At 52.6% G+C, this 19,193-nt stretch overlaps 1 protein-coding gene across 1 annotated transcript; it reads right to left on the minus strand.

The window, feature by feature from the left end:
- Positions 1 to 549: 549 nt before the first annotated feature.
- Positions 550 to 18,948, minus strand: SFT2D2 (SFT2 domain containing 2). The gene is made up of 8 exons (XM_047077054.1): positions 18,808 to 18,948; positions 15,843 to 15,929; positions 15,516 to 15,601; positions 11,693 to 11,774; positions 10,411 to 10,446; positions 10,268 to 10,326; positions 8,445 to 8,474; positions 550 to 6,060 (listed from the first exon to the last, which is right to left on the minus strand). Exons 1-8 carry the CDS (start codon positions 18,868 to 18,870, stop codon positions 6,021 to 6,023), a joined length of 483 nt encoding a protein of 160 aa, XP_046933010.1. The 5' UTR covers positions 18,871 to 18,948; the 3' UTR covers positions 550 to 6,020.
- Positions 18,949 to 19,193: the final 245 nt, after the last annotated feature.

Here is a 19,193-nt window from a genome sequence, read left to right on the forward strand (position 1 = left end):
GTCTCCCTCTCTCTCTCTGCCCCTCCCCCGCTCACGCTCTGTCTCAAAAAAATAAACATTAAAAAAAATTTTTTTTAAATATCTGCTCAAAACTTTTTAACTAGTTTGTCTTTGAAATGATCAATAAAATCATAAATGTTAAGCCCGACTGACCAAGATAAAGCAAGGAGACACAAATTACCAGTATCATCGGCAAAGAGAGAACAACCATAGCTACAAATCCTAGAACACTAAAAGAATAGCGAAATATTATGAACAACTTGATACAAACTAGTTTAGGCAGTGACTAAACCAGCTAGGTGTGTAGGAATACTCCAACAAAACAAAAACGTTTGACATTTCTTACCTTCAAAACTCTTCAAAACTTAGAGCCATGTTATCCCCAAGTCATTGGAGAAAGACGACTACATACCAAGTTAGCTCAAAAACAACTTTTAAGTGCTTAACAATGCATGCTGCGTACTACGAATGCAAAATGAGGGCAGGGTCTTATCTTGCAGTCATACAACCTTCATTTGGCTTAGTGACTCCCGGGAAAACAAACATGAATACGAGACAGTATTAGATTTATTAAAGACCATAATGCAATCATTTATTGGAGAAGGAAACAAAAAGCAAGAGAAGAAAAATTAAGAACAGTTTTATAATGCTTTGGGGGAAAAAACAGCTTCATCGTTCGCAAAATTCTTTCCCTTTGAAATGCATTAGCAAAAAAAAGAAACACTTGTATGAAACAGAATCTCAAGGTAGGAAAAGTAGCAGACAAGAATATATTTTTGGATTTAAAAAACTCAGTTATGCAATCAGCAGCATTCAAAATTAGTTGAATATCTCTATACAATTGCAAAAATCGATTCATGTTTTAACAAAGTGTTTTAAAAGCTCATGGTATTACAACAGGCACAATGTTCTGAAGGCATGTAAATTATCCACGGGCTTTGAACATCTTTATCCCCAGCTTCACAATCAGAATTTACAAAAGCCACAAAAGATCAGAGCTGGGAGGATTTAACATTTTTCCTTTCCTTGTTCAAAGTGGCAAAGTCAAGCAAACATTGAAAAAGGCAACACAAACACTCTTCACAGCAGAAGGACCACGAAACTGAAAGTCAACTAGACTTCTCCTTTAGGGTGTCCAACAAATGCCAAGATTCACTTGTACTTACAAGTAAAGGCTCACTAGCTGCAGTACGGAAGTTCAACAGACAGAGGACAACACTCTGCCCAGATACGTCTTTATTTGGTCTTCAAGGATACCTCAAAGGATGTTGAGGCCAGGCAGCCCCCTTAATCGGGGAATGTTTGTCCGCGAAGGTTTTTTGGTTACCTTGTGGTAAATACACACATCAGCATCAGCTGTTTACGACAACGCTGTGGACTGACTTTTCATTTCAAATAGCCGCATCTGGTCCTAGAGGACTACCTATCACCTGCCTAGTGAACTCGCTCTTGCCTGCTTTCAGCTCATCCCGTCCACAGAAAATGTTTTGTGCACTTCTCAGCCCATCAACAGCCTATCAGCTCCTGCTAGGAAGAATGGAATTGTATTTGGTCGGTGTGCATTGAACAAGGGCCCCGCGGCTCCCTTCTGCCTCACCAGGCTCTGCCCACAAGCTTTAGGGTCAGATCCCTGTCAGCATGAGTTTTTGAGCTTCGTGAGGCCTTTCTGCACCACGAATCCCTGAGCGACCAAGAACAAAGCCTGGTGTAGCAGGGACTCGCAGGGTGGCCTGTGATAGAACTGGAAACGGCCCAGACGGGACTACACAGCCTGTCCTGAAGGAACCGGGCTCAAATAAACCACAAAACACTTTTTACTCGACTAAAAATGCCCCAGATCTCAGAATTTCATAAAATTCATGAACTGTGACTTAGAAGGTACGTGATTTAAAGGCACGCGATTTAATCTCCCAAGTTTTTCAATAAGAATTTCCAAAAAGTCAAACATCCTACATTCTTTTGTTAATATCCTATCAAGAGTTTCAGATATAAATCTGTATTTAACTTCAGATGTAGGTCTGTTAGCTTTTTATAAACTGTTATCTGAGAAAAACTACAGGACATCTTAAAACATCCAAAACATTTTTTAGATTTTAAAAATCAAGAAAACTATGCCAAAAATCTACAAACATGGGTTTTCTTCATTGGCTGAAAATGAAAATGAGCATTTCATTTGCTGAAAACGAGGTCCAGGATGAGTTGTAAACTTGTAACTAATTTGTAATCCCGCAGCTGACTCTGGTTGGGTGTTGTTGGAGGGAAGAGGTGAGGCAGCCAGCCCCGGTGTGGGCTGCCCCACGGAAAAGGGAACCCACAGCCACGGGAACCCGAGGGCTGAGTTCAGTTTCCTAACTCAGTCCCCCAAGGGACACACGGCCACACCAGTCACGCTCCTGGAGCTCTCAAAAGCAGAAGCGGCCAAACCAGTATCTCCCACACCCTGTTCCCAGGGTGTGCCTTACTTCTTCCTGACCTTTTCTAATGGAAGTATCCAAAGTAATTGATTTAGATGCATCTCATGGTTTGATTTCCTGCTCCCTGAGCGCACCCTGATGGGGGTGGGAGGGAGGGGACCCTCAGAGGGATACCCCACGAAGTCCCCATACAACAATGAGGGAGAGAGGCTCTGAGCACTGAGATCAGCAGCCCAGCGGAAATGCCCAGGTGGGGACGGTGTCCCACTTTCCCAGGGAACAGCCAGCCGGGCCCGGGCAGCAGTGGCCAGGGCGGGGCACGGCCACACACACCATCTGGCAGCCAAAGCTGCCTCTGAGCACTGTCGGTGGGCAGAAGGGAAACCTCCTAGGTGGTGAGACGGGCGGCAGGGGGTCCAACGGCAGGCTCCGAGGGTGGGGGGACGGCTGTCCAGCCTTGGGGAGCAGAGGGAAGAGCACTGGGGGCACTGCTCCCATGCAGCTGGAGGCACCCCCTTGGGGAGCATACTTCCCAGGCGCAAAAAAAGTGGCCTCAATGGTTCCCTTCGTTCCAAAAATGCAACGACCTCTGCTTCCCCCAGCAGTGAACAGGCAGGACGGCAGGCAGGGAAGCCAAGACGGCCGCCAGCCTGCCGGCCATGGGGTCCAAACTCTAATTCCCCACTAGCCCCCCCCAAAGAGGGTGCTTACAACCAGAACTGTTGCCTGGTTACAGATTTCAGCGGATCTGACATGGATTTCTTCCTCCCACAGTGCAGTGGGCAGAAACAAGTAGGGAAAACCAAAGGGGGAGGTGGCAGAAGGGAAATGCAGGAGTCTGGAAGATTCTGAAAGACGGGATCATCCAAAAGCTGCCAACACTGTCCAGACGGAGCTGTGTGCGCGCCAACCGGTCGCAGGCCACACGTTAGGGCATAGCAGGTGCTTTAACGCAAGAACCCGCGCCCTCTACTGGTGAGACCTGGAGGGACCACTGCCCTGAGGCTATTCCTTCTCTTCGGTGCCGGAAACAGGGCCACCAGCCTGCAAAGTCACTGCGAATATTACAGGAGACAATGCATGGCCACGTCTACTGTGCTAGACATAATGCTAGATAAATATTTTTTTAGATAAGTTAGCCGTCAGGGACATTCATCCCGTCCCCTTCAAAGGTCACCTGTTATCTCTGGGACTAAGTAATAATACCTTCCTTTCACAGAGATATCCTGTACCTATCCTGGGCCCTGGGCTAAGCACCTGATACACAGCTCACTGATGTACTACCAAGATCCAGCAGGAACTGTTATCTCCTTTGTTTCTAAACAGATAAGCAAAGTGAGGAACGGAGCTCAAGTAACTTGTTCAACCTGACACCAGCACGTGACTGAGTCACGACACACACAGACCCATTGGCCGTTAAAGCCCACATCCGTTACCACCAAGCTACACAGCCCTGGTGACATCTCAAAGGGTGTCTCGACCTCGTGTCCCACAAAGTCCAGTCCAGACATTGAAAAGGGTCACAGGGATCAGCCTTTCAGTTACTCCAGGCTGGTTGGAGCCCGTAGAGACAGGCTAGCCTCACATCAGCTCCGAAGAGAGGGAGCAATGGACACTCCTGACCTCTTCTGGGCCCCTTCTTGGAGCACTTCTGAGATCTGAGCGACCTCCTAGAGCCGCCGCAGGTGTGAAAGGGCTCCACAAAAGCCAGAAGGTAGCACATAACTTCCCTTTCTGGCTGAAGGCAGGTTAGGGACCCTGGGATAAAACAGGGTGCCCTCCACAGCCTAGAGAGGACTGGGTAAGACTGGCTCCCTCACGCTGGCCCTATCGGGCCAGCTCATACCTCGCAGCTCGGAGGAAAACGCTAGCAGCTCCGAGGTCCCAGCTTCTCAGCTGCAACAGGAGAACGAATTTAGCAACTGGCCACAAGCAAGAAGACCACGAGTGGACATCACAGCCTCTGGTTTGGAGGTCCCGGAGCCAGAACCCGAGTGGGCTAGCCAGACCTGGGTGGAGAACAGAAAGGCGACCCCGAAGACACCTCACTTGTGGGCTTGCTTTAGAGGCCCTGCAATGCCAAGAACTCTGGCCATCAAGGCAGGGTATTTATGATGGTCAGGCAGCGAGGAGGAGCTGAAAGGGCACACAAAGGAACAACGGAGATCCTACGGATCCAGAAGGAAGCTTCCCCAAAGGGAGGCTGGGCAGGAGACAGTGCAGTGACGTAAAGAGAACGGGACCGGAAAAGGCACGGGCTTGGCTGGTGAAAACAGAACAGGCAAAACAGTTAGAGGAGGCACCTCCAGAGCCACACTGGGAAACGCGGGGTCGTGGAGGAGACTGGAGCTGGGGCACCCAGGCTCCGGGCCCAGTTCTGCCACGGGCTGTGGCTTTAGGGAAATCTGCTAACCTCTCTGAGCCTGCTTTCCTGGACTGCCCAGTGACAGAGCCATCACCTCCTTGTCACCAGGCTCTCGTGAGGACCAGACGAAGCCCAGGGGACAATGCACCCTGTGTGTAGACGGGGCTAGCAACGGAAACACCCGACGGTCCACGGCGTCCCGCCCCGGTGTCTGCGCCTGGGGCTCGAGTGCAAACACTGGCACTTGTTTAAAGGTCACTGGGCAGGCGTGCCTCCTTCCTGCGGGCCCCACAGTGGGGCTCTGTCTTCCCACCCACTCACCCGTGGCCCCATTCCAGGGCAGAATGGAAAATGGGATCAGTTTAAAAGCAACATTTATAGATAATGGGAAAAAAAAACAAAAAATACAGTAGGGAGCAGCGAGATTTTTCACCTCCTGTCAGCTCTTGTGCAAAAGCAAACTGTGTGTGTTCTGTCGCGGCTCTGTCCCCAGTCTAGTTCTAAGAGGTCATGAGGAAAGATTGGGGGGTGGGGTAAGGGGGAGAAAGGAAACCTCAAGAGAAAAAGAGTGTGCACTGAAATATCATCGTCAGGTGTGGAATCAGAAGACCAAGAAGGCTGACATTCAGATTTGAAAACAACACGTGTCACCAAAAAGCGCTCCTTTTCCAGGTCACTCCACGACCAGGCCTTCCACGGGTTTGTATACAGAGGTCACCGCAGAGAACCACTGGTTCCCAGACCCCAGACCAGAAGCACGTCCACACTGTGTGAGACGGCGGCGGCGGGGGGGGATGGTCTCCACGCTGAGGGCAAGTCTACCAAGTCCCCGTTGACCCCCAAACTCTGTCCCTTATTGTCGCACCCCTGCCTTCTCTGATGGCGCTGCCTGTCATCCCCTGGGGAATCACTGGCTCCCCAAGGCTTATCTGCTGCTGCTTAACGAGGTTTTTATTTGTGAGACTCCAGGGGAACACCGTCCAAAGGGGAAACAGGTGCATGAGAAATATTCTACTCCCTAAGATCCAGAACCCATCTCTCACACCGTGCTACAGACGTTTGGGTCTGCGAAACCAACACTGCCTCCAAAAGCAGCCCTCCAATGTTCGGCTCACAAGCAACACGCGGCTGCGAGAGAAAAGGCACGTGTCTGCAAGAGGTTTAGAAGGTATTTACAAAACCGTCCACCAGCTTCCGGGCATGGTGCCTTCTTCCAAAGCTTTGCAAAAACGGACCGTGGGTTATGCAAGACACACAGCAAAACACTTCTTCACGGCATCCCTAGGAGGAAAAGCACAGAGATAAATGAGAGGTCATCACCCCAAAGGCCCTGTAAGCGGTAAAGCCCCTCCTTCAGATTTCCAGGGTACCCAGAGTAGCACCCTGTGGAGCAGAAAGCACCTGCACTACGGGGTCACTCTACCTGGCACCAAACCTCAGCTCCAAATCAGTGTTACTGTGGGCAAGTTATTTGTCTTGCTGAGTTTCAGATTCCTCATCTGTAAAAGGGGGTGTCCCTCTCACCCTAAAGACCAGCCGCAGGAACGAATACACCAAACAGAGTAGGTATTTAATAACTGATAGCCATTCATGATAACCAAAGGAGAAGACAGGGGAAAAAGTAGAGATTATCAGAAACCAAGAGTTTAGGACTGTGCGTTTTAATATCAACCAGAATCACTCTACGCGCTGAAAACATTAGATCAAATAGTCACCAGGGCCTTTCTTCGTCCTAAGCAAGCAGCAGAAACCTGCTAAGGGACGGCTGTCAGGAGCTCCCTAGCATAGGGGGCTCTCTGGAGTGACTGACAGTGTATTAACCTGCTGTATTAGGCCTGCACCAGGTACTTACTCCTCAGAACTCAGTGTCCAGCGTGGAAGGAAAGAGTGGGTACCCAAATACTGTCCCAGCCCCACCAAACCCGGCTGTGTGCCAGGGCTCCCACCCCAGTCCCTCTGCTCTCCGCTGCACCTACACCAAGGATACTGGGAGTCACGGAGGCAGGCAGGGGTAAGTGCATGCATTTGCATGAGCGGGCGCTGTGTCTTAATACGAAGATAATTTCTAGAGCTGCATTTCTTAAGATATGTTCTGTCCTGTAGTCCTGGGAGATGCTCTGCACAAGAAAGGGTTTTACAACCAAGTAAGATCCCTCATGGCAGCTGACAACACACACAACATATTCAAGGACCCGGAACGACCACCTAATTTTGCTTAACCTCTACCCAAACGTATCTGACCACAGAAGCCTTTTCCACCACGTAACCACTATTTCTGTGGAACACTGTGGGAGCGCAGGGCCTCTCTCTGTGATTCCTGCCCTACTAGTCAGCACACGAAATTCACTGCTACAAGTAGCTTTCTATCATTCGGTCATCACTTGTGCCTAAGCTCCAGAAATGCCTATCCAGGTCAAGTCTGCAACCCTTGAAGAACGGCACCACGCAGGCCCAGCTTCATGGGTAAGAGACGTGTAGAGAGTTGCACCGGGCCGCCTACTTCAAAGGTTCCACGCCTAGGTTAATGCCCCGTGGTTGCCATCGTGAAATCCTCCGTCATCTTTTTAACAAGGAGCCCACATTTACATTTCGCACCGGGCCCTGCAAACTAGGCTACTGGTCCGGGCACGATGACACGTTCACCCTGTTGGCAAAGCTGGTAAATACCCCACTGGAGGCTCAGGCTTATTTCATGCAAAAACCTAGTTTCCCAAGACAGCCCCCCATCTCCCCGAACCGGCTGGGTCAGCAGGCTGAATTTTCCTGTTATTCCCCTAGAACCCGCTCCCGAGCCACACGGCTGCCCTTGTGTTGATGGACTTGTGAACCTCTCGTCGGACACCCCCCGGCGTCTTCAAATCCCTGTCAGCAGCACACTCAGAATGCGTGAAGACGCAGGGCTGCTCTCCCTCCTTCCCCGCTCCCATGCGATTTTTCTTCTCCACGGTTAAGGAAAAACCTTCTTTTTTTAGTTGACAGGTGGTGACAGAGATGAGTGGAGATCGAATGGTTGCCGGAGAACAGAGTCAGGCAAAGATCACAGTTTTGAGAGGCCCATGGCTGAAGTGCCAATTGAAGGCGGTGTGGAAGCTGGAAGGGGGGGTGATCTGGTCCAACGCTCTGCTTGTCCACTGAGTCCACTAAGGCCAGAGGGGTCCAGCAAGTTGCCCGAGGTCACACTGCTACTTAGGAAACCCTGGTCCTGCGAGAACTGGCCCTGCTTATATTCCGTCTGTAAACTCCTCTCAGACACTCTCAATGACACCGCGAGAAAACGGGCATGAGCTTAGACACCCCCCACCCCCGCCCGCCTTCCTCGGTGATATTAAAGTGGCGTTCCCCTTGCAGATCTCCGCAAAGCTACAAGTTACAAAGAGTGATCGTGTGCACAAACACACTCTGTATCACAGGAGAATGTTCACGCCACCGGAACTGGTGGTCCTGGGTCAGCGCCTGTTGTCCCTGAAACATGGGGGAGCGGGGTGGAGAGGGCCCTCGGCTTCCTAATCTACAAAACAGGTATATGACATTTACCTGTTTGTCTCAAAGAATTTCAATGAAGGTAATATGTGCTCTCTGAAAGCGCTCTGAACTAAACGCCCTTCGCGAACATACCATCAGCCCCAAGGGACGGAAGTTACAGTCCGAAATACAGTCTGTCTTACCTTGCATACGGAATGAAGGAAAGGCTATACCTGCAACGAAAACAAACACAAGTGGAAATTAGACGGAGGGAGTGGAAGATCGCACACCGGGAGGAACGGGCCCTGAGCTGTGACCCTCTCCCTCCCCAGCGTGCAGGCCGCACACACACACATGCACGCTCGCACCCACACGTGAACATGAGCTGTGCCACACGTTCAGGTGGGGACGGAGGTAGGGTCGTCTGTGGCCAGAGAAGAAGGGCAGAAGACCCACGTGGAAGCAACCCTGTCCCCTCAGCCTCACAAGGTCACTGCTGTAACCAAATAAGCCAGCAAATCCCACATATCCAGGTGGTACAGAGCCCTATTCTGAAACAGTACCAAGTAAAACCCTGATCACTTGTCCTCTAATATTTACAAATCCTCGACAGAGTGTAACTGACAGGGATAATTTTCTGCTCTGTTCCTATTAAGCTTGAAAGAAAAGAGAACAGAAAGAAAAAAACCCACGACCAACTGCTCAACGGATAAAAACATAAGCAAGCTATGCTATGATTCTTCGAGAGCCCAGTTGGCTCAGCCCCTTCTGAGAGGAGGACCCTGCAGGGAGGAGGCAACAACCCTAACGGACCAGGCCCGTGTGTCAGGCAGGGAGTGAGTTGGTCGGCCCGCAAAGAGCACAACACCGTCGGTCCTGGCAGGGATATGGCCATCTGCCTGAGCCCATATGAATGCTGAGCCTCTGAAAACTGGATTCGAATTCAGTCTATCAGAAAGGCATGTGCGTGTGGGTACCAGTTTCGGCCCCCAGAAGAAACCACAATAAAACATAAGTCATGAAACCTGACCCTTCCGGCACCTACTCCCGGAACGTGTGTCATTAAAAATCAGGCCATCGTTCTTCTCATACTCCCGTACACGGAAGCTCGTTCATTTGTGGACACAGCAAATCCCAAAAAGCATTTGGGAAGTCTATTTATTCAGAAGTCCAAAATCACGAAAGGGAGGGACGGGTGCTCAGCTTGCAGTCTGGCGAGCAGGGGCACAGCCATTCCGCGGCCCTGTCCCCTTTGCCCTAGAGCAAACCCTCTTACTTTCCCAAGTGGATCAGCACACCATAGAAACTGCTGAGGCAGGCACGAATCATCCCCTGACAAACTCCGGAAGTACTACAGAAACGTCTCAGAAGCCATCGATTCCACCACCCTCTCCCTCCGATGCTGGACCCATCTGAAAGGGCCCGAACCTGCAGCCCCACCACCGGCCCCCAATAACGGGGTCTCCAGCGCCCGATCACCGTGCGTGGCTCTTGACTGACAGCACCCCGGCCTTGCCAACCGGCCTCCAGTGCACATGCTGGTCCCATCGCCCACAGCCGCGTGGCTTTCCATTTCACCATTCACCTCCTGCTGACAATTCCCTCTTTGTGCTTCCGCTGAATGACTCCTTCCATCACAAACGTAACATCATGACTTCCGTACCGCTCTCCTTTCCTTCGATGTCTCCCTGACTCACAGCCTCCTCCTACCAGCCCCTGTAACGCTTCATCGTCCTTGCTCTGACCGGACATAAGTGACTGAGTCACATTTATCACATCTCAAAATCAACCGTGAGCCCCGCACAAAAATGCCCCACCGGGCAAACGATCGGCCTCCCCTGACCACCCAAGACCACTAATGCCACCTGTTGGCTCCGGGGCCTGACTTCACTCGAATCATGGAGAATCCTTAAGTTGAAGTGTCTGTGTCTTTCTCTCCTCCTACCCACACCACGTGGAGTTTAATCTCCTTCAGCTGCACTAGTCAGAGATGGAGGTGGGAGGGGGCTACGTAAAAAGCACTTACCACGTCAGGGCCAAGGACTGCAAAATGCAGAAGATGAGAGCGAGCCCCTTGTTATGCCACTGAAAGAAAACAACGGTTACCGCACAGTGCGTGACGAGGGGCATAAACCAGAAAGGGCAAGGGAAATTAAAATGCACACTCACCCAGAAGGCAGAACACAGGGTGAGTGTAAAACACAGCTAGAGAGAGAGGGAAAACACGAATTAATACAGCAACAACACGGAGAAAAATACTGTTAAGACTTCACCGTTGGCAAACGTTAACGATGCTTCTCTCGCTGCAGTGACCCGATTCCGTGACGATCATGGCAACCGAAGGCATCCTTCATTGCAAAGCACTGGACCCACGTGGAGGCTTGCGAGTTACCCATGTTTGGCAGAAGAGTTAAAATCCCCAGGAAACGAAACCGGCCAGTAAAAACTGATGTGGATTAAAAACAACTGGATTGGGGAGACTGGGTGGCTCAATCGGTTGAGCGTCCAACTTCGGCTCAGGTCGTGATCTCGCGGTCCGTGAGTTCGGGCTCCGCGTCGGGCTCTGTGCGACAGCTCAGAGCCTGGAGCCTGGTTCGGATTCTGTGTCTCCCTGTCTCTCTGCCCCTGCCCTGCTGTGCTGTCGCTCTCTCTCAAAAATAAATAAACATTAAAAAAAAATTTAAGGGGAGTCTGGGTGGCTCAGTCGGTGAAGCGTCCGACTTCGGCTCAGGTCATGATCTCGCGGTCCGTGAGTTCGAGCCCCGCGTCGGGCTCTGTGCTGACAGCTCAGAGCCTGGAGCCTGTTTCAGGTTCTGTGTCTCCCTCTCTCTGACCCTCCCCCGTTCATGCTCTCTCTGTCTCAAAAATAAACATTAAAAAAAAATTTTTTTTTTTAAAAGAAAGAAAGAAAGAAAGCAGACCCGTGTCAGAAAAACGGACGAATGGGGCCGCTAGGCAGCTCAGGCAGTTAAGCGTCTGACTCTTGATTTCCTAATTACCGCTCAGGTCACGATCTCATCATTCGCGAGATGGAAACCCACACGGGGCTCTGTGCTGACAACCCGGGGCCTGCTTGGGATTCTCTCTCTGCCCTTGCCCCCGCCCCCACACTCCCTCTCTCTTTCCGGGTTCTTCCCACTAAGCTCTGCCTGTGCGTGGCTTCCCCCCGTCCCCAAGAGGGTGTCCCAGCTCTCTTACTACCACATCAGTATGGCCAATTTCACAATCCCTCTGGGTGCAGAGCCGGCAGGACCCTAACACCAACTGCCACAGCAAGGGGGTAATTATCAGACCCCGAATTCTCCCTGAGTGACGGTGGCTACCAGCATCAGGCAGTGAGTCAAGACGAAAGGAAAACGAAAAGCGGTCTTTAGGTTTAAGACAAGAAAAATCCCATACGGCGGAAATAAAAACGGCCATTTGACAAGCGCAGCTAAAAGGCAGACCTTACCAGCACCATGACAGTCGCAATCAGGCGCGTCGGCTCGAACATTCGCTTCAGCTGTTTCATGGGCCCCATGAGGAAGACGGTGCTAAGAGGGAAACGTACACACGCCTTCAGCCCAGAACAGAACCCCAAGCTGCCCCCCATCCCCTCCCCCAAGGTGACTGGCGGTAATCACAGCAGTCAGAGCAGCCGACGTGTGGGGGCACCTGGGGGGCTCGGTCGGCTAAGCGTCCGACTTCAGCGCGGTCATGATCTCGCGGTCCGTGAGTTCGAACCCCAGGTAGGGCTCTGTGCTGACAGCTCTCTCCGCCCCTCCCTCACCTGCACTCTGTCTGTCTCTCACATGCCATCATGTGAAAAGTTCTCACTACATGCCAAGTACTGTGCTTAAGGGCCTCGGGTGCATCACTGTCACGGAATCCTTTGCCAACTGTAGGGCTGAGGACAGGAAAGCATCGTACTTACTTGGCAGATGACAAAACTGAATGGCGGAAGGATCTGTTACCTATCCAAGCTCCCCCCCACCCCAACCCCGGCGCATCAGGCAGTAAGTGCATGGAGGTCTGTCGCAGCCACCAGGTTAGAGGACCCCTCTAAGGGGTGCTGCCTTGCCTCCTTACCGTCCTACCCATGGAAACAAATGAACAAACCAAACACTCGGGTAATTTTAAAAAGAAAAACCACAGGGACGCCTCGGTGGCTCAGTCCGTTGAGCGGCCGACTCTTAATATGGGCTCAGGTCATGATCTCAGGGTTGGGAGATCGAGCCCTGGGTCCGGCTCTGCACTGAACATGGAGCCTGCTTGGGATATTATTTCTCTCTCCCTCTGCCCCTCTCCCCTGCTTGCTCTCTCTCTCTAAAAGAAAAAAGAAAAAAAAAAAAAGGAAAGCCACATCTGACAGGTGGAGGTTGTTTAGGTTAAAAAGTAGTGCCTTTCATTTTCTTCATAATCTGCAGAGAATAATTCTACAGGTGGTATCATCTATTATTTGTTCAATGTTTGCTAGATGCCAGATAGGACATCCCCGACCTGATTCCATCCCTCAGCAACTATGTGAGTTAGGTGTTATAACACTTATTTTCAGAGATGAGAAAACGAAGCTTAGAAAGGCTAACTTATTTATCCACAATCTCACAGTTAGGAACTTCAAGAGCTGGCATTCAAACCCCCATCTATTGGATCCAAAGCTCCAAAAGAAATCCCTAGTGTGCTTTCAGGAGGAGTGGAACTTGAGAGGTGGCCTGTGAGAGGAACCACAAGCAGACCGTCATGCTTAGCCCCTGAGGGTCATATCTGTCATGTGTCTGGGTTCCTGGCAGAAATGCCCCATGTGGCGTCACCCTGGGGAGTAACTGGTATTAACCAGTGTTTAACAAGCCAACCGGCAGATAACATTAGCTACTGGGTGATGGTAAAACAACAAATTTAAAACATAGGTCTACGTCTCTGTAAACTGCCAGTAACTTTCAACCTGAATTCATAGCTGCGCTTTTTTTTTTTTTGTTTGTTTTATTTATTTTTGAGAGAGAGAGAGAGGAAGCACGGGAGGGACGGAGAGGGAGACACAGAATCTGAAGACAGGCTCCAGGCTCTGAGCTAGCTGTCAGCACAGAGCCCGACGCGGGGCTCGAACCCACAAACCGCGAGATCATGACCTGAGCCGAAGTCGGACGCTCAACCGACTGGGCCACCCAGGCGCCCGACATAGTTGCACTCTTAAGTATTTTAGCCAACAGTGAACAAGGAGAGCCAAGGCTGGCATTCAAAATTAAATGCAGCATACCTACGAAAATATAACACATTATAGGCAAAGCCATAAACTCCTAGCCACACCCCGGAAATAATCATCGGCTCCCTTTGCTACTTCCGCAGGCAGTGAAGAGCTGACCCCATTAGGGTTTGCTAAATAGTTCTGGACTAACAACACACTCCTTCCTGTATTTATGGTCAATCTGTAGACTACATTACAGCCGACACTGTCTGCCCAGAGCAAAACCGTCCAAAAGTTAGTATGTGAGAGAGCTTTAGAGACGAGATTAGACACCTCAGTGAGCCAGCGTTTTACTATCTTAAGCCTTCATAAAGCTCTTAGAAGGTAACCAGAGTCAAAGACTCACTCATTTGGTTAACATTTCTGGCTAAAACCAAAACTAGGTCTGGGAACAATTAGAGACGGACAGTTAAGACAGAGGCAGCCCTTGTCAAGTGGCTTAGAGACTTTTAACAAGCCAGTGTAATAAAATGCTATCCGCGCTGTCGTGTCAATATACCTGGGGTACACAGAACCCCATATGAAAGAAGAGGTCATTGATTCCGGGTGGGGTGGGGAGAGGTCACAAGGAGAAAGAAGTTTCGAAGGAGGGGAGACTTTTGAGCAAAGTCTTGACAAGCGAGCAAAAGGATGGGGGTGGGGCACAGAGAGGGAGAGACAGACGGGGCAGCACTCCAGGCAGAGAAATTAGCCCCAGAATGGGCACAAAGAAGTTTCGGGAAATTGCAAGGTCAGCCTGGCTGGGGAGTGGAAGTGGGTGAAGACACATCTCGAAGGGCCCCTCCTGCATGCACACACCTGTGCCGGAAATGAGGCACCACTACAGACAGTTAGGCAGGGAGGTCACTGAATGGCTCTACAGCTCTGTGGAAAATGGCCTGGGGAGGGACAATAAAGGAGGCAGAGAAGCCAGCAGAGGAATCCTGCAGGAGTTCAGACGGGAAGTGACACATGCCAGAGCTAAGAGCAGCACGAGGGTCACCACGTCCAAGAAGCCTTCCCTGGCTCCCTGGGTCAGATGATGGCAGCTGCCCCTCCCTGAGCACCCCCTTTCTCCATGCCCAATTATGTTACCAGTTCATGTCCGCCTGGCTGGCCAGTGAGCTCCACTGCAGGAGGACCCAATCCACACTTGTCTGCGAGAGCTCAGAGCCCAGCCCAGGGTGTGATCAGGGCTTACTCACTGAGCATGTGAGTCGATCAGTCAGGGACAATAGCCACGGAGACCAAGAAGAAGCCAATAAGAGGTCGGCACCAAGCCACGGTGAGTAATAACGGGGGCCACGGCTTGGACACCTGGGACTCTGAGACCATTCACTGAGACGCAGGGGAAGGAGGAGGGAGAGGAAAGGTCACGGAGTTCAGGCTCCAGGAGGACCATATAGTCAGGCCCGCACTCCCAGCTCAGAGCAGGACTATGCTGTCAGCACGAAGGTGTGGCTGAAGCGTGAACTGCACTTGACCTGGGGTATCTGGGCACCTGCCGCGTGCAGAATGGGCTGCCCTGACCTCAGGCGCCAAGAGCCAGGTGCAAGATGGTGTTCAGCGGGCAGAATAGTAATACAGCCCATCTGCAGCCTCGGGCCCGCTGGGCCCTTGTCGCCCAAATCACCACTCAAGTCTCTGGCCGTAGCAGGCCAGGGCGCCAAGAGGGCTGTGAGGTCAACCCCGAAGAAACCATTCAACGGCTCCGTGCACGGTTCCCTCAGACACAAAATCACAACAGTAACTATATCCCAGGGGACTTCAAAAATAAACTAACACACTGGGTGCTGTATGGAAACCAATTTGACGATAAATTATATTTAAAACACACACAAAAAAAATAAACAAAATAAACTACGATACAAAAGTATTCTGAAGGGATAGGATATGGGCATGATGTATATATATTTTTTTTTTGGACGTGATGTATTTTAACGACCTCTTTTCCCACCAAATCCTTAGAACTACGAAAGCATCCTCCTCCTCCCTCCAGCACAATCCACACCCATTTTCCCATCCCGTGACCGGCTACGCTTAGATTAGAAAAAAGAAACAAAAAAACTGTTACCTCCCAATCGATGCGATGTTACCAAAGGTGTAAAACACCGCGAAGAGGTACAGTCCCTTTCTGGGGACCCAGAGCAGAAGAGTTCCCTAGAAAATAAAGCACAGGGTGTTTGCACACAAGGACCCCCTCCTGCCACGGCCACACAAGCAAGAGCCCACGGAGAAACACGCTCTCCTCCCCGCCTTCCTCAGCACCTCCCAACCTCTCTCTCTTATCCACACGTCTCATGAAGCGCCAGACAGAAAAGGCAGGGCACAGAAAGAGAAGACGACAGAGGGAAGGAGGGCCGGGGTGGAGAAAAACCGAGCGAGGAGAGGGACATCTCACCAGCAGTGAGCAGACAATTCCTGCAGCAAAACACGCAATGAAGCCTTTTATTCTGGTGCCCCAGCTTAACGAAGATGCCTCGACGACCTGAAATTTTCAAAAAAACTAATTACATACACATATATGCGTATCATAGCACCAAAACCAAGGTGCATGTAATTATTTTTTTGATGAGAGAGAGAGAGTGCAGGGGAGGGATACAGAGAGCATCCCAAGAAGGCTCTGCTCTACCGGCACAGAGCCCGATGTGGGGCTCGAACCCACAAACTGCGAGATCATGACCTGAGCAGAAAACAAGAGTCAGATGCTTAACCAGCTGAGCCCCCCCAGGCGCCCAGGAAGCACATAATTAGAGGTAGTGCGGAAGGCAGGAACAAAGAATCCGACTCACTCAGAGCTCCAAGAGCCCTCGAGAGTCATGGACTCCAGCTCGTTATCCATCCATGAATCTCCTCTCCAGCAGCACATGAGAAGTCACCGAGCCTCCCTCTGGATGAACATCTGCAGAGGTGGGAACTCTCCACCTGCCGCACAAACCATTTCCCGCCCAGTGATGCAAGGCGGCAGACCCTAGAGCCGCCCAGGCAGGACGAGGTCAACTGGAAAGGCATGGGCTCCACCAGGCAGGGGCCCAGGAAACGGGGACAAGACAGGGACAGGCGCTCAGGCAGTTGGGTCCGCTGGGCATCGTCTCCTGCATCAACCAGCCAAGCTTCGGCAGGAGCTGCTCCCAGCGGCACCTGAGACCTCGAAGGACTGAGGCTCTCGTCTGTGTCGGGCTCCGGCTGAATGTATTCACTCCTGGCAGACACAGGTGTGCCGCAGGGTGCTGGCATCGGCCAAGTCACCCAAGGGTGAGACAAATCCCAGTTAATTCATGACTGCCCTACTCTTCTGACTCTCTGCTACCATGATTAGGTTCAAAGGATGCCAAGATTTCCAAAAACAACTCTGCTAAAACAGGGGAGCCTGCAGGTGGCTCCCCAGGGATCGCCCCCCCCATGTCAAAGGGGACAGCCAAGCAGTCACGCCAGAGGCCTTCTGAGTCTGTCCACCCGATGAAAGTGGCCACCGCTGCTCCAAGCTGGGGACAGGCAGCTGCCACTCAGACCAAAGGTCCTGCCTCCTGCCCAACCACCCCAGCGTATTCACACAAGGTTCACCTCATGTGGCCATCAGAGTCTCCATCCAGCAACGGGGTGGGGGGGAAAGCGGCCAGCAGCATTTCCACCCGCTGATGGAGGAAGGAAGGGGTGGCAGAAGCTGCAAGAGTCACTAGATTGGCAACCCCTTCAACCGTGACTGCTCCCAACTCAGGAACCTGTTTTCAACCAGCTCTCCAAACTTCCTGTCAAACCAGAAGCTTGAAGAGAAGGACCAGATGCTCTTCCAGGTGTGGCCGGCACTGCTACAGAATGGCCTAACTTCCATTTGGGAAAAGGGGAGTATTCCAAGCAGTTCTGGTTTCTTCCTTCAGAAAGGAAAGGGACATTGGTTCCACAAGTCTCTCAAGCTGAATTTCCATCCAAATGTCACCCTACTGGGGAGCCTGGGTGGCTCAGTCAGTTAAGCATCTGACACTTGACCTCGGCTCGTGGCATGACCTCACCATTTGTGAGTTCGAGCCCCGCGTCGGGCTCTGTGCTGGCAGCGTGCAGCCCGGTTGGGATTCTCTCTCTCCCTCTCTCTCTGCCCCTCCCCTGCTTGCGAGCATGCATGCAAGCGCTTTCTCTCCCTCTCTCAAAATAAGGAAAGAAAAACATTTTAAAAAAAAGGCACCTGGATAGAATTTGCAGGCAATCTGCTCACAAGCTGTCTGGCAGTTAGAACAAAGGTCTCTTTGACTCTGGGATTGGGAAAAGAAAGGCTCTTGCCAAAATAAAGAAAAGCTAACAATTGTTGGAGGAAACCCGGCTGGTAACCAGAAGGTGAGAAAGGAATACTGATCATTCCTGTGCTTTCAAAGGTACCACTCCTTCCTTCCTCCTCCCTGGAATCCTTTATGGAAAACCTAAGACCTATACTTTTAGAAAGAAGCCCTCTGAAACTAAAGGTTGAAGGTGTATTTATGAAGGTGAGGCATCAATTAAAAAACTCGTCGGGTGGCTCTTCGTGATTAGGCACTGCGGAGGAGTTTTTAGAAATCACCCAGTTTCATGTGTACAGAACTAGAACTTTCCGGCTGGGGAAACCGAGGCCCGCGGAATACACACCAAAAACGTAAAATGTTACTTTGCCTTCCACAAAGGAAAACAGGAGCGAAAAAGCGCTCGAAATAGGAAACGAACATTCTGTGCGGCTGCGCAGACCGCAGCTGGACGGGACCCTCCCACGGGAACGGTCCCGCGAACACGCAGGCAGCCTCACGAGGTCCCGGGCGCCTGCAGCGTTTATATGCAGACTGGGGGCCCAGAGACACAACACGGTTCGGCGGTGGAGACGGGCCACAACAACCAGAGGTGACCAAGGGTGGGGGGGGGGGGGGGGTCAGGCGCACAACTAAGGGCCGCCGCGCGGGGGCAGCGGGCAGGGGAGGCTGCGGGACCGTCGCCGGGCCCAGGCGACCTCCCCGAAGGCGGCTCCCTCCGCCTGGCTCTCGGGGGCCCGCACGCACTCCGGCCTGGCCCGGCCCCGGAGCCCGGGGAGGCCGGCGGGGCTGGGGGGCGAGCGGGTGGAGAACCCCGAGACGGCGCCTGGCCCCGCGGGCGTTCCCGCGGTTCTGCTCCGGCGCCGCCCTCCCGAGCGGGGCTGCGGGGCGGGGAGCGCTCAGGGGGCGCCGGGCCACAGCGCACCGCACAGGCCGGCCGCCCGGAGCAGAGCGCCCGGCACCTGTGGCGGCGCGGGGAGGAGGGGGGGGGGGCGCTGGACCCGCGCCCGGCCGACCGGGGGCAGGACGCACTCGGGCGGCGCTGCTTTCCAGGAAAGCCTGGAAAGGTTCCCGCTGGCCCGCAGCGGGCGCGCTCACCTCGGCCAGGCCGCCCCGGTCCTCGGTGTCCTGGCCGCTGAGCACCTTCTTCAGCTTGTCCATCCCGGGCCCGGTCGGCGCCGCGCAGCCCCGCTCGGCCGCCTGTTGCGCTCGAGTCGGCGGCTCTTCCGGGTGCCGGGCCCGCCGCCGCCGCCCGCCAACCACGGCGCGCCCCGCCCAGGTACCTGCCCACCTGGCGGCCGCCCGCGCAGGCGCCCCTTGGCTTTTGGGGCGGGGGCTGCGGCCAGGGGTAGGGGGCGGGCCGCTCGGGGGTTAAGGGCCGCCCAGCCTGGCTCTGCGACCAGGCGTCGCCCCGCGAAGCCTGCCGACTCCAGCCCGCCGCCCTCGCGGCCCACGTTCCTTCCGCGTTGATTGAGCACCTACAG

Source organism: Lynx rufus, unplaced genomic scaffold (genome assembly GCF_022079265.1).
Source record: "Lynx rufus isolate CCGP_SWC_20201006 ecotype Redwood Valley unplaced genomic scaffold, mLynRuf1.p SCAF_15, whole genome shotgun sequence".
In the NCBI taxonomy this organism is placed as follows: Eukaryota; Metazoa; Chordata; class Mammalia; order Carnivora; family Felidae; genus Lynx; species Lynx rufus.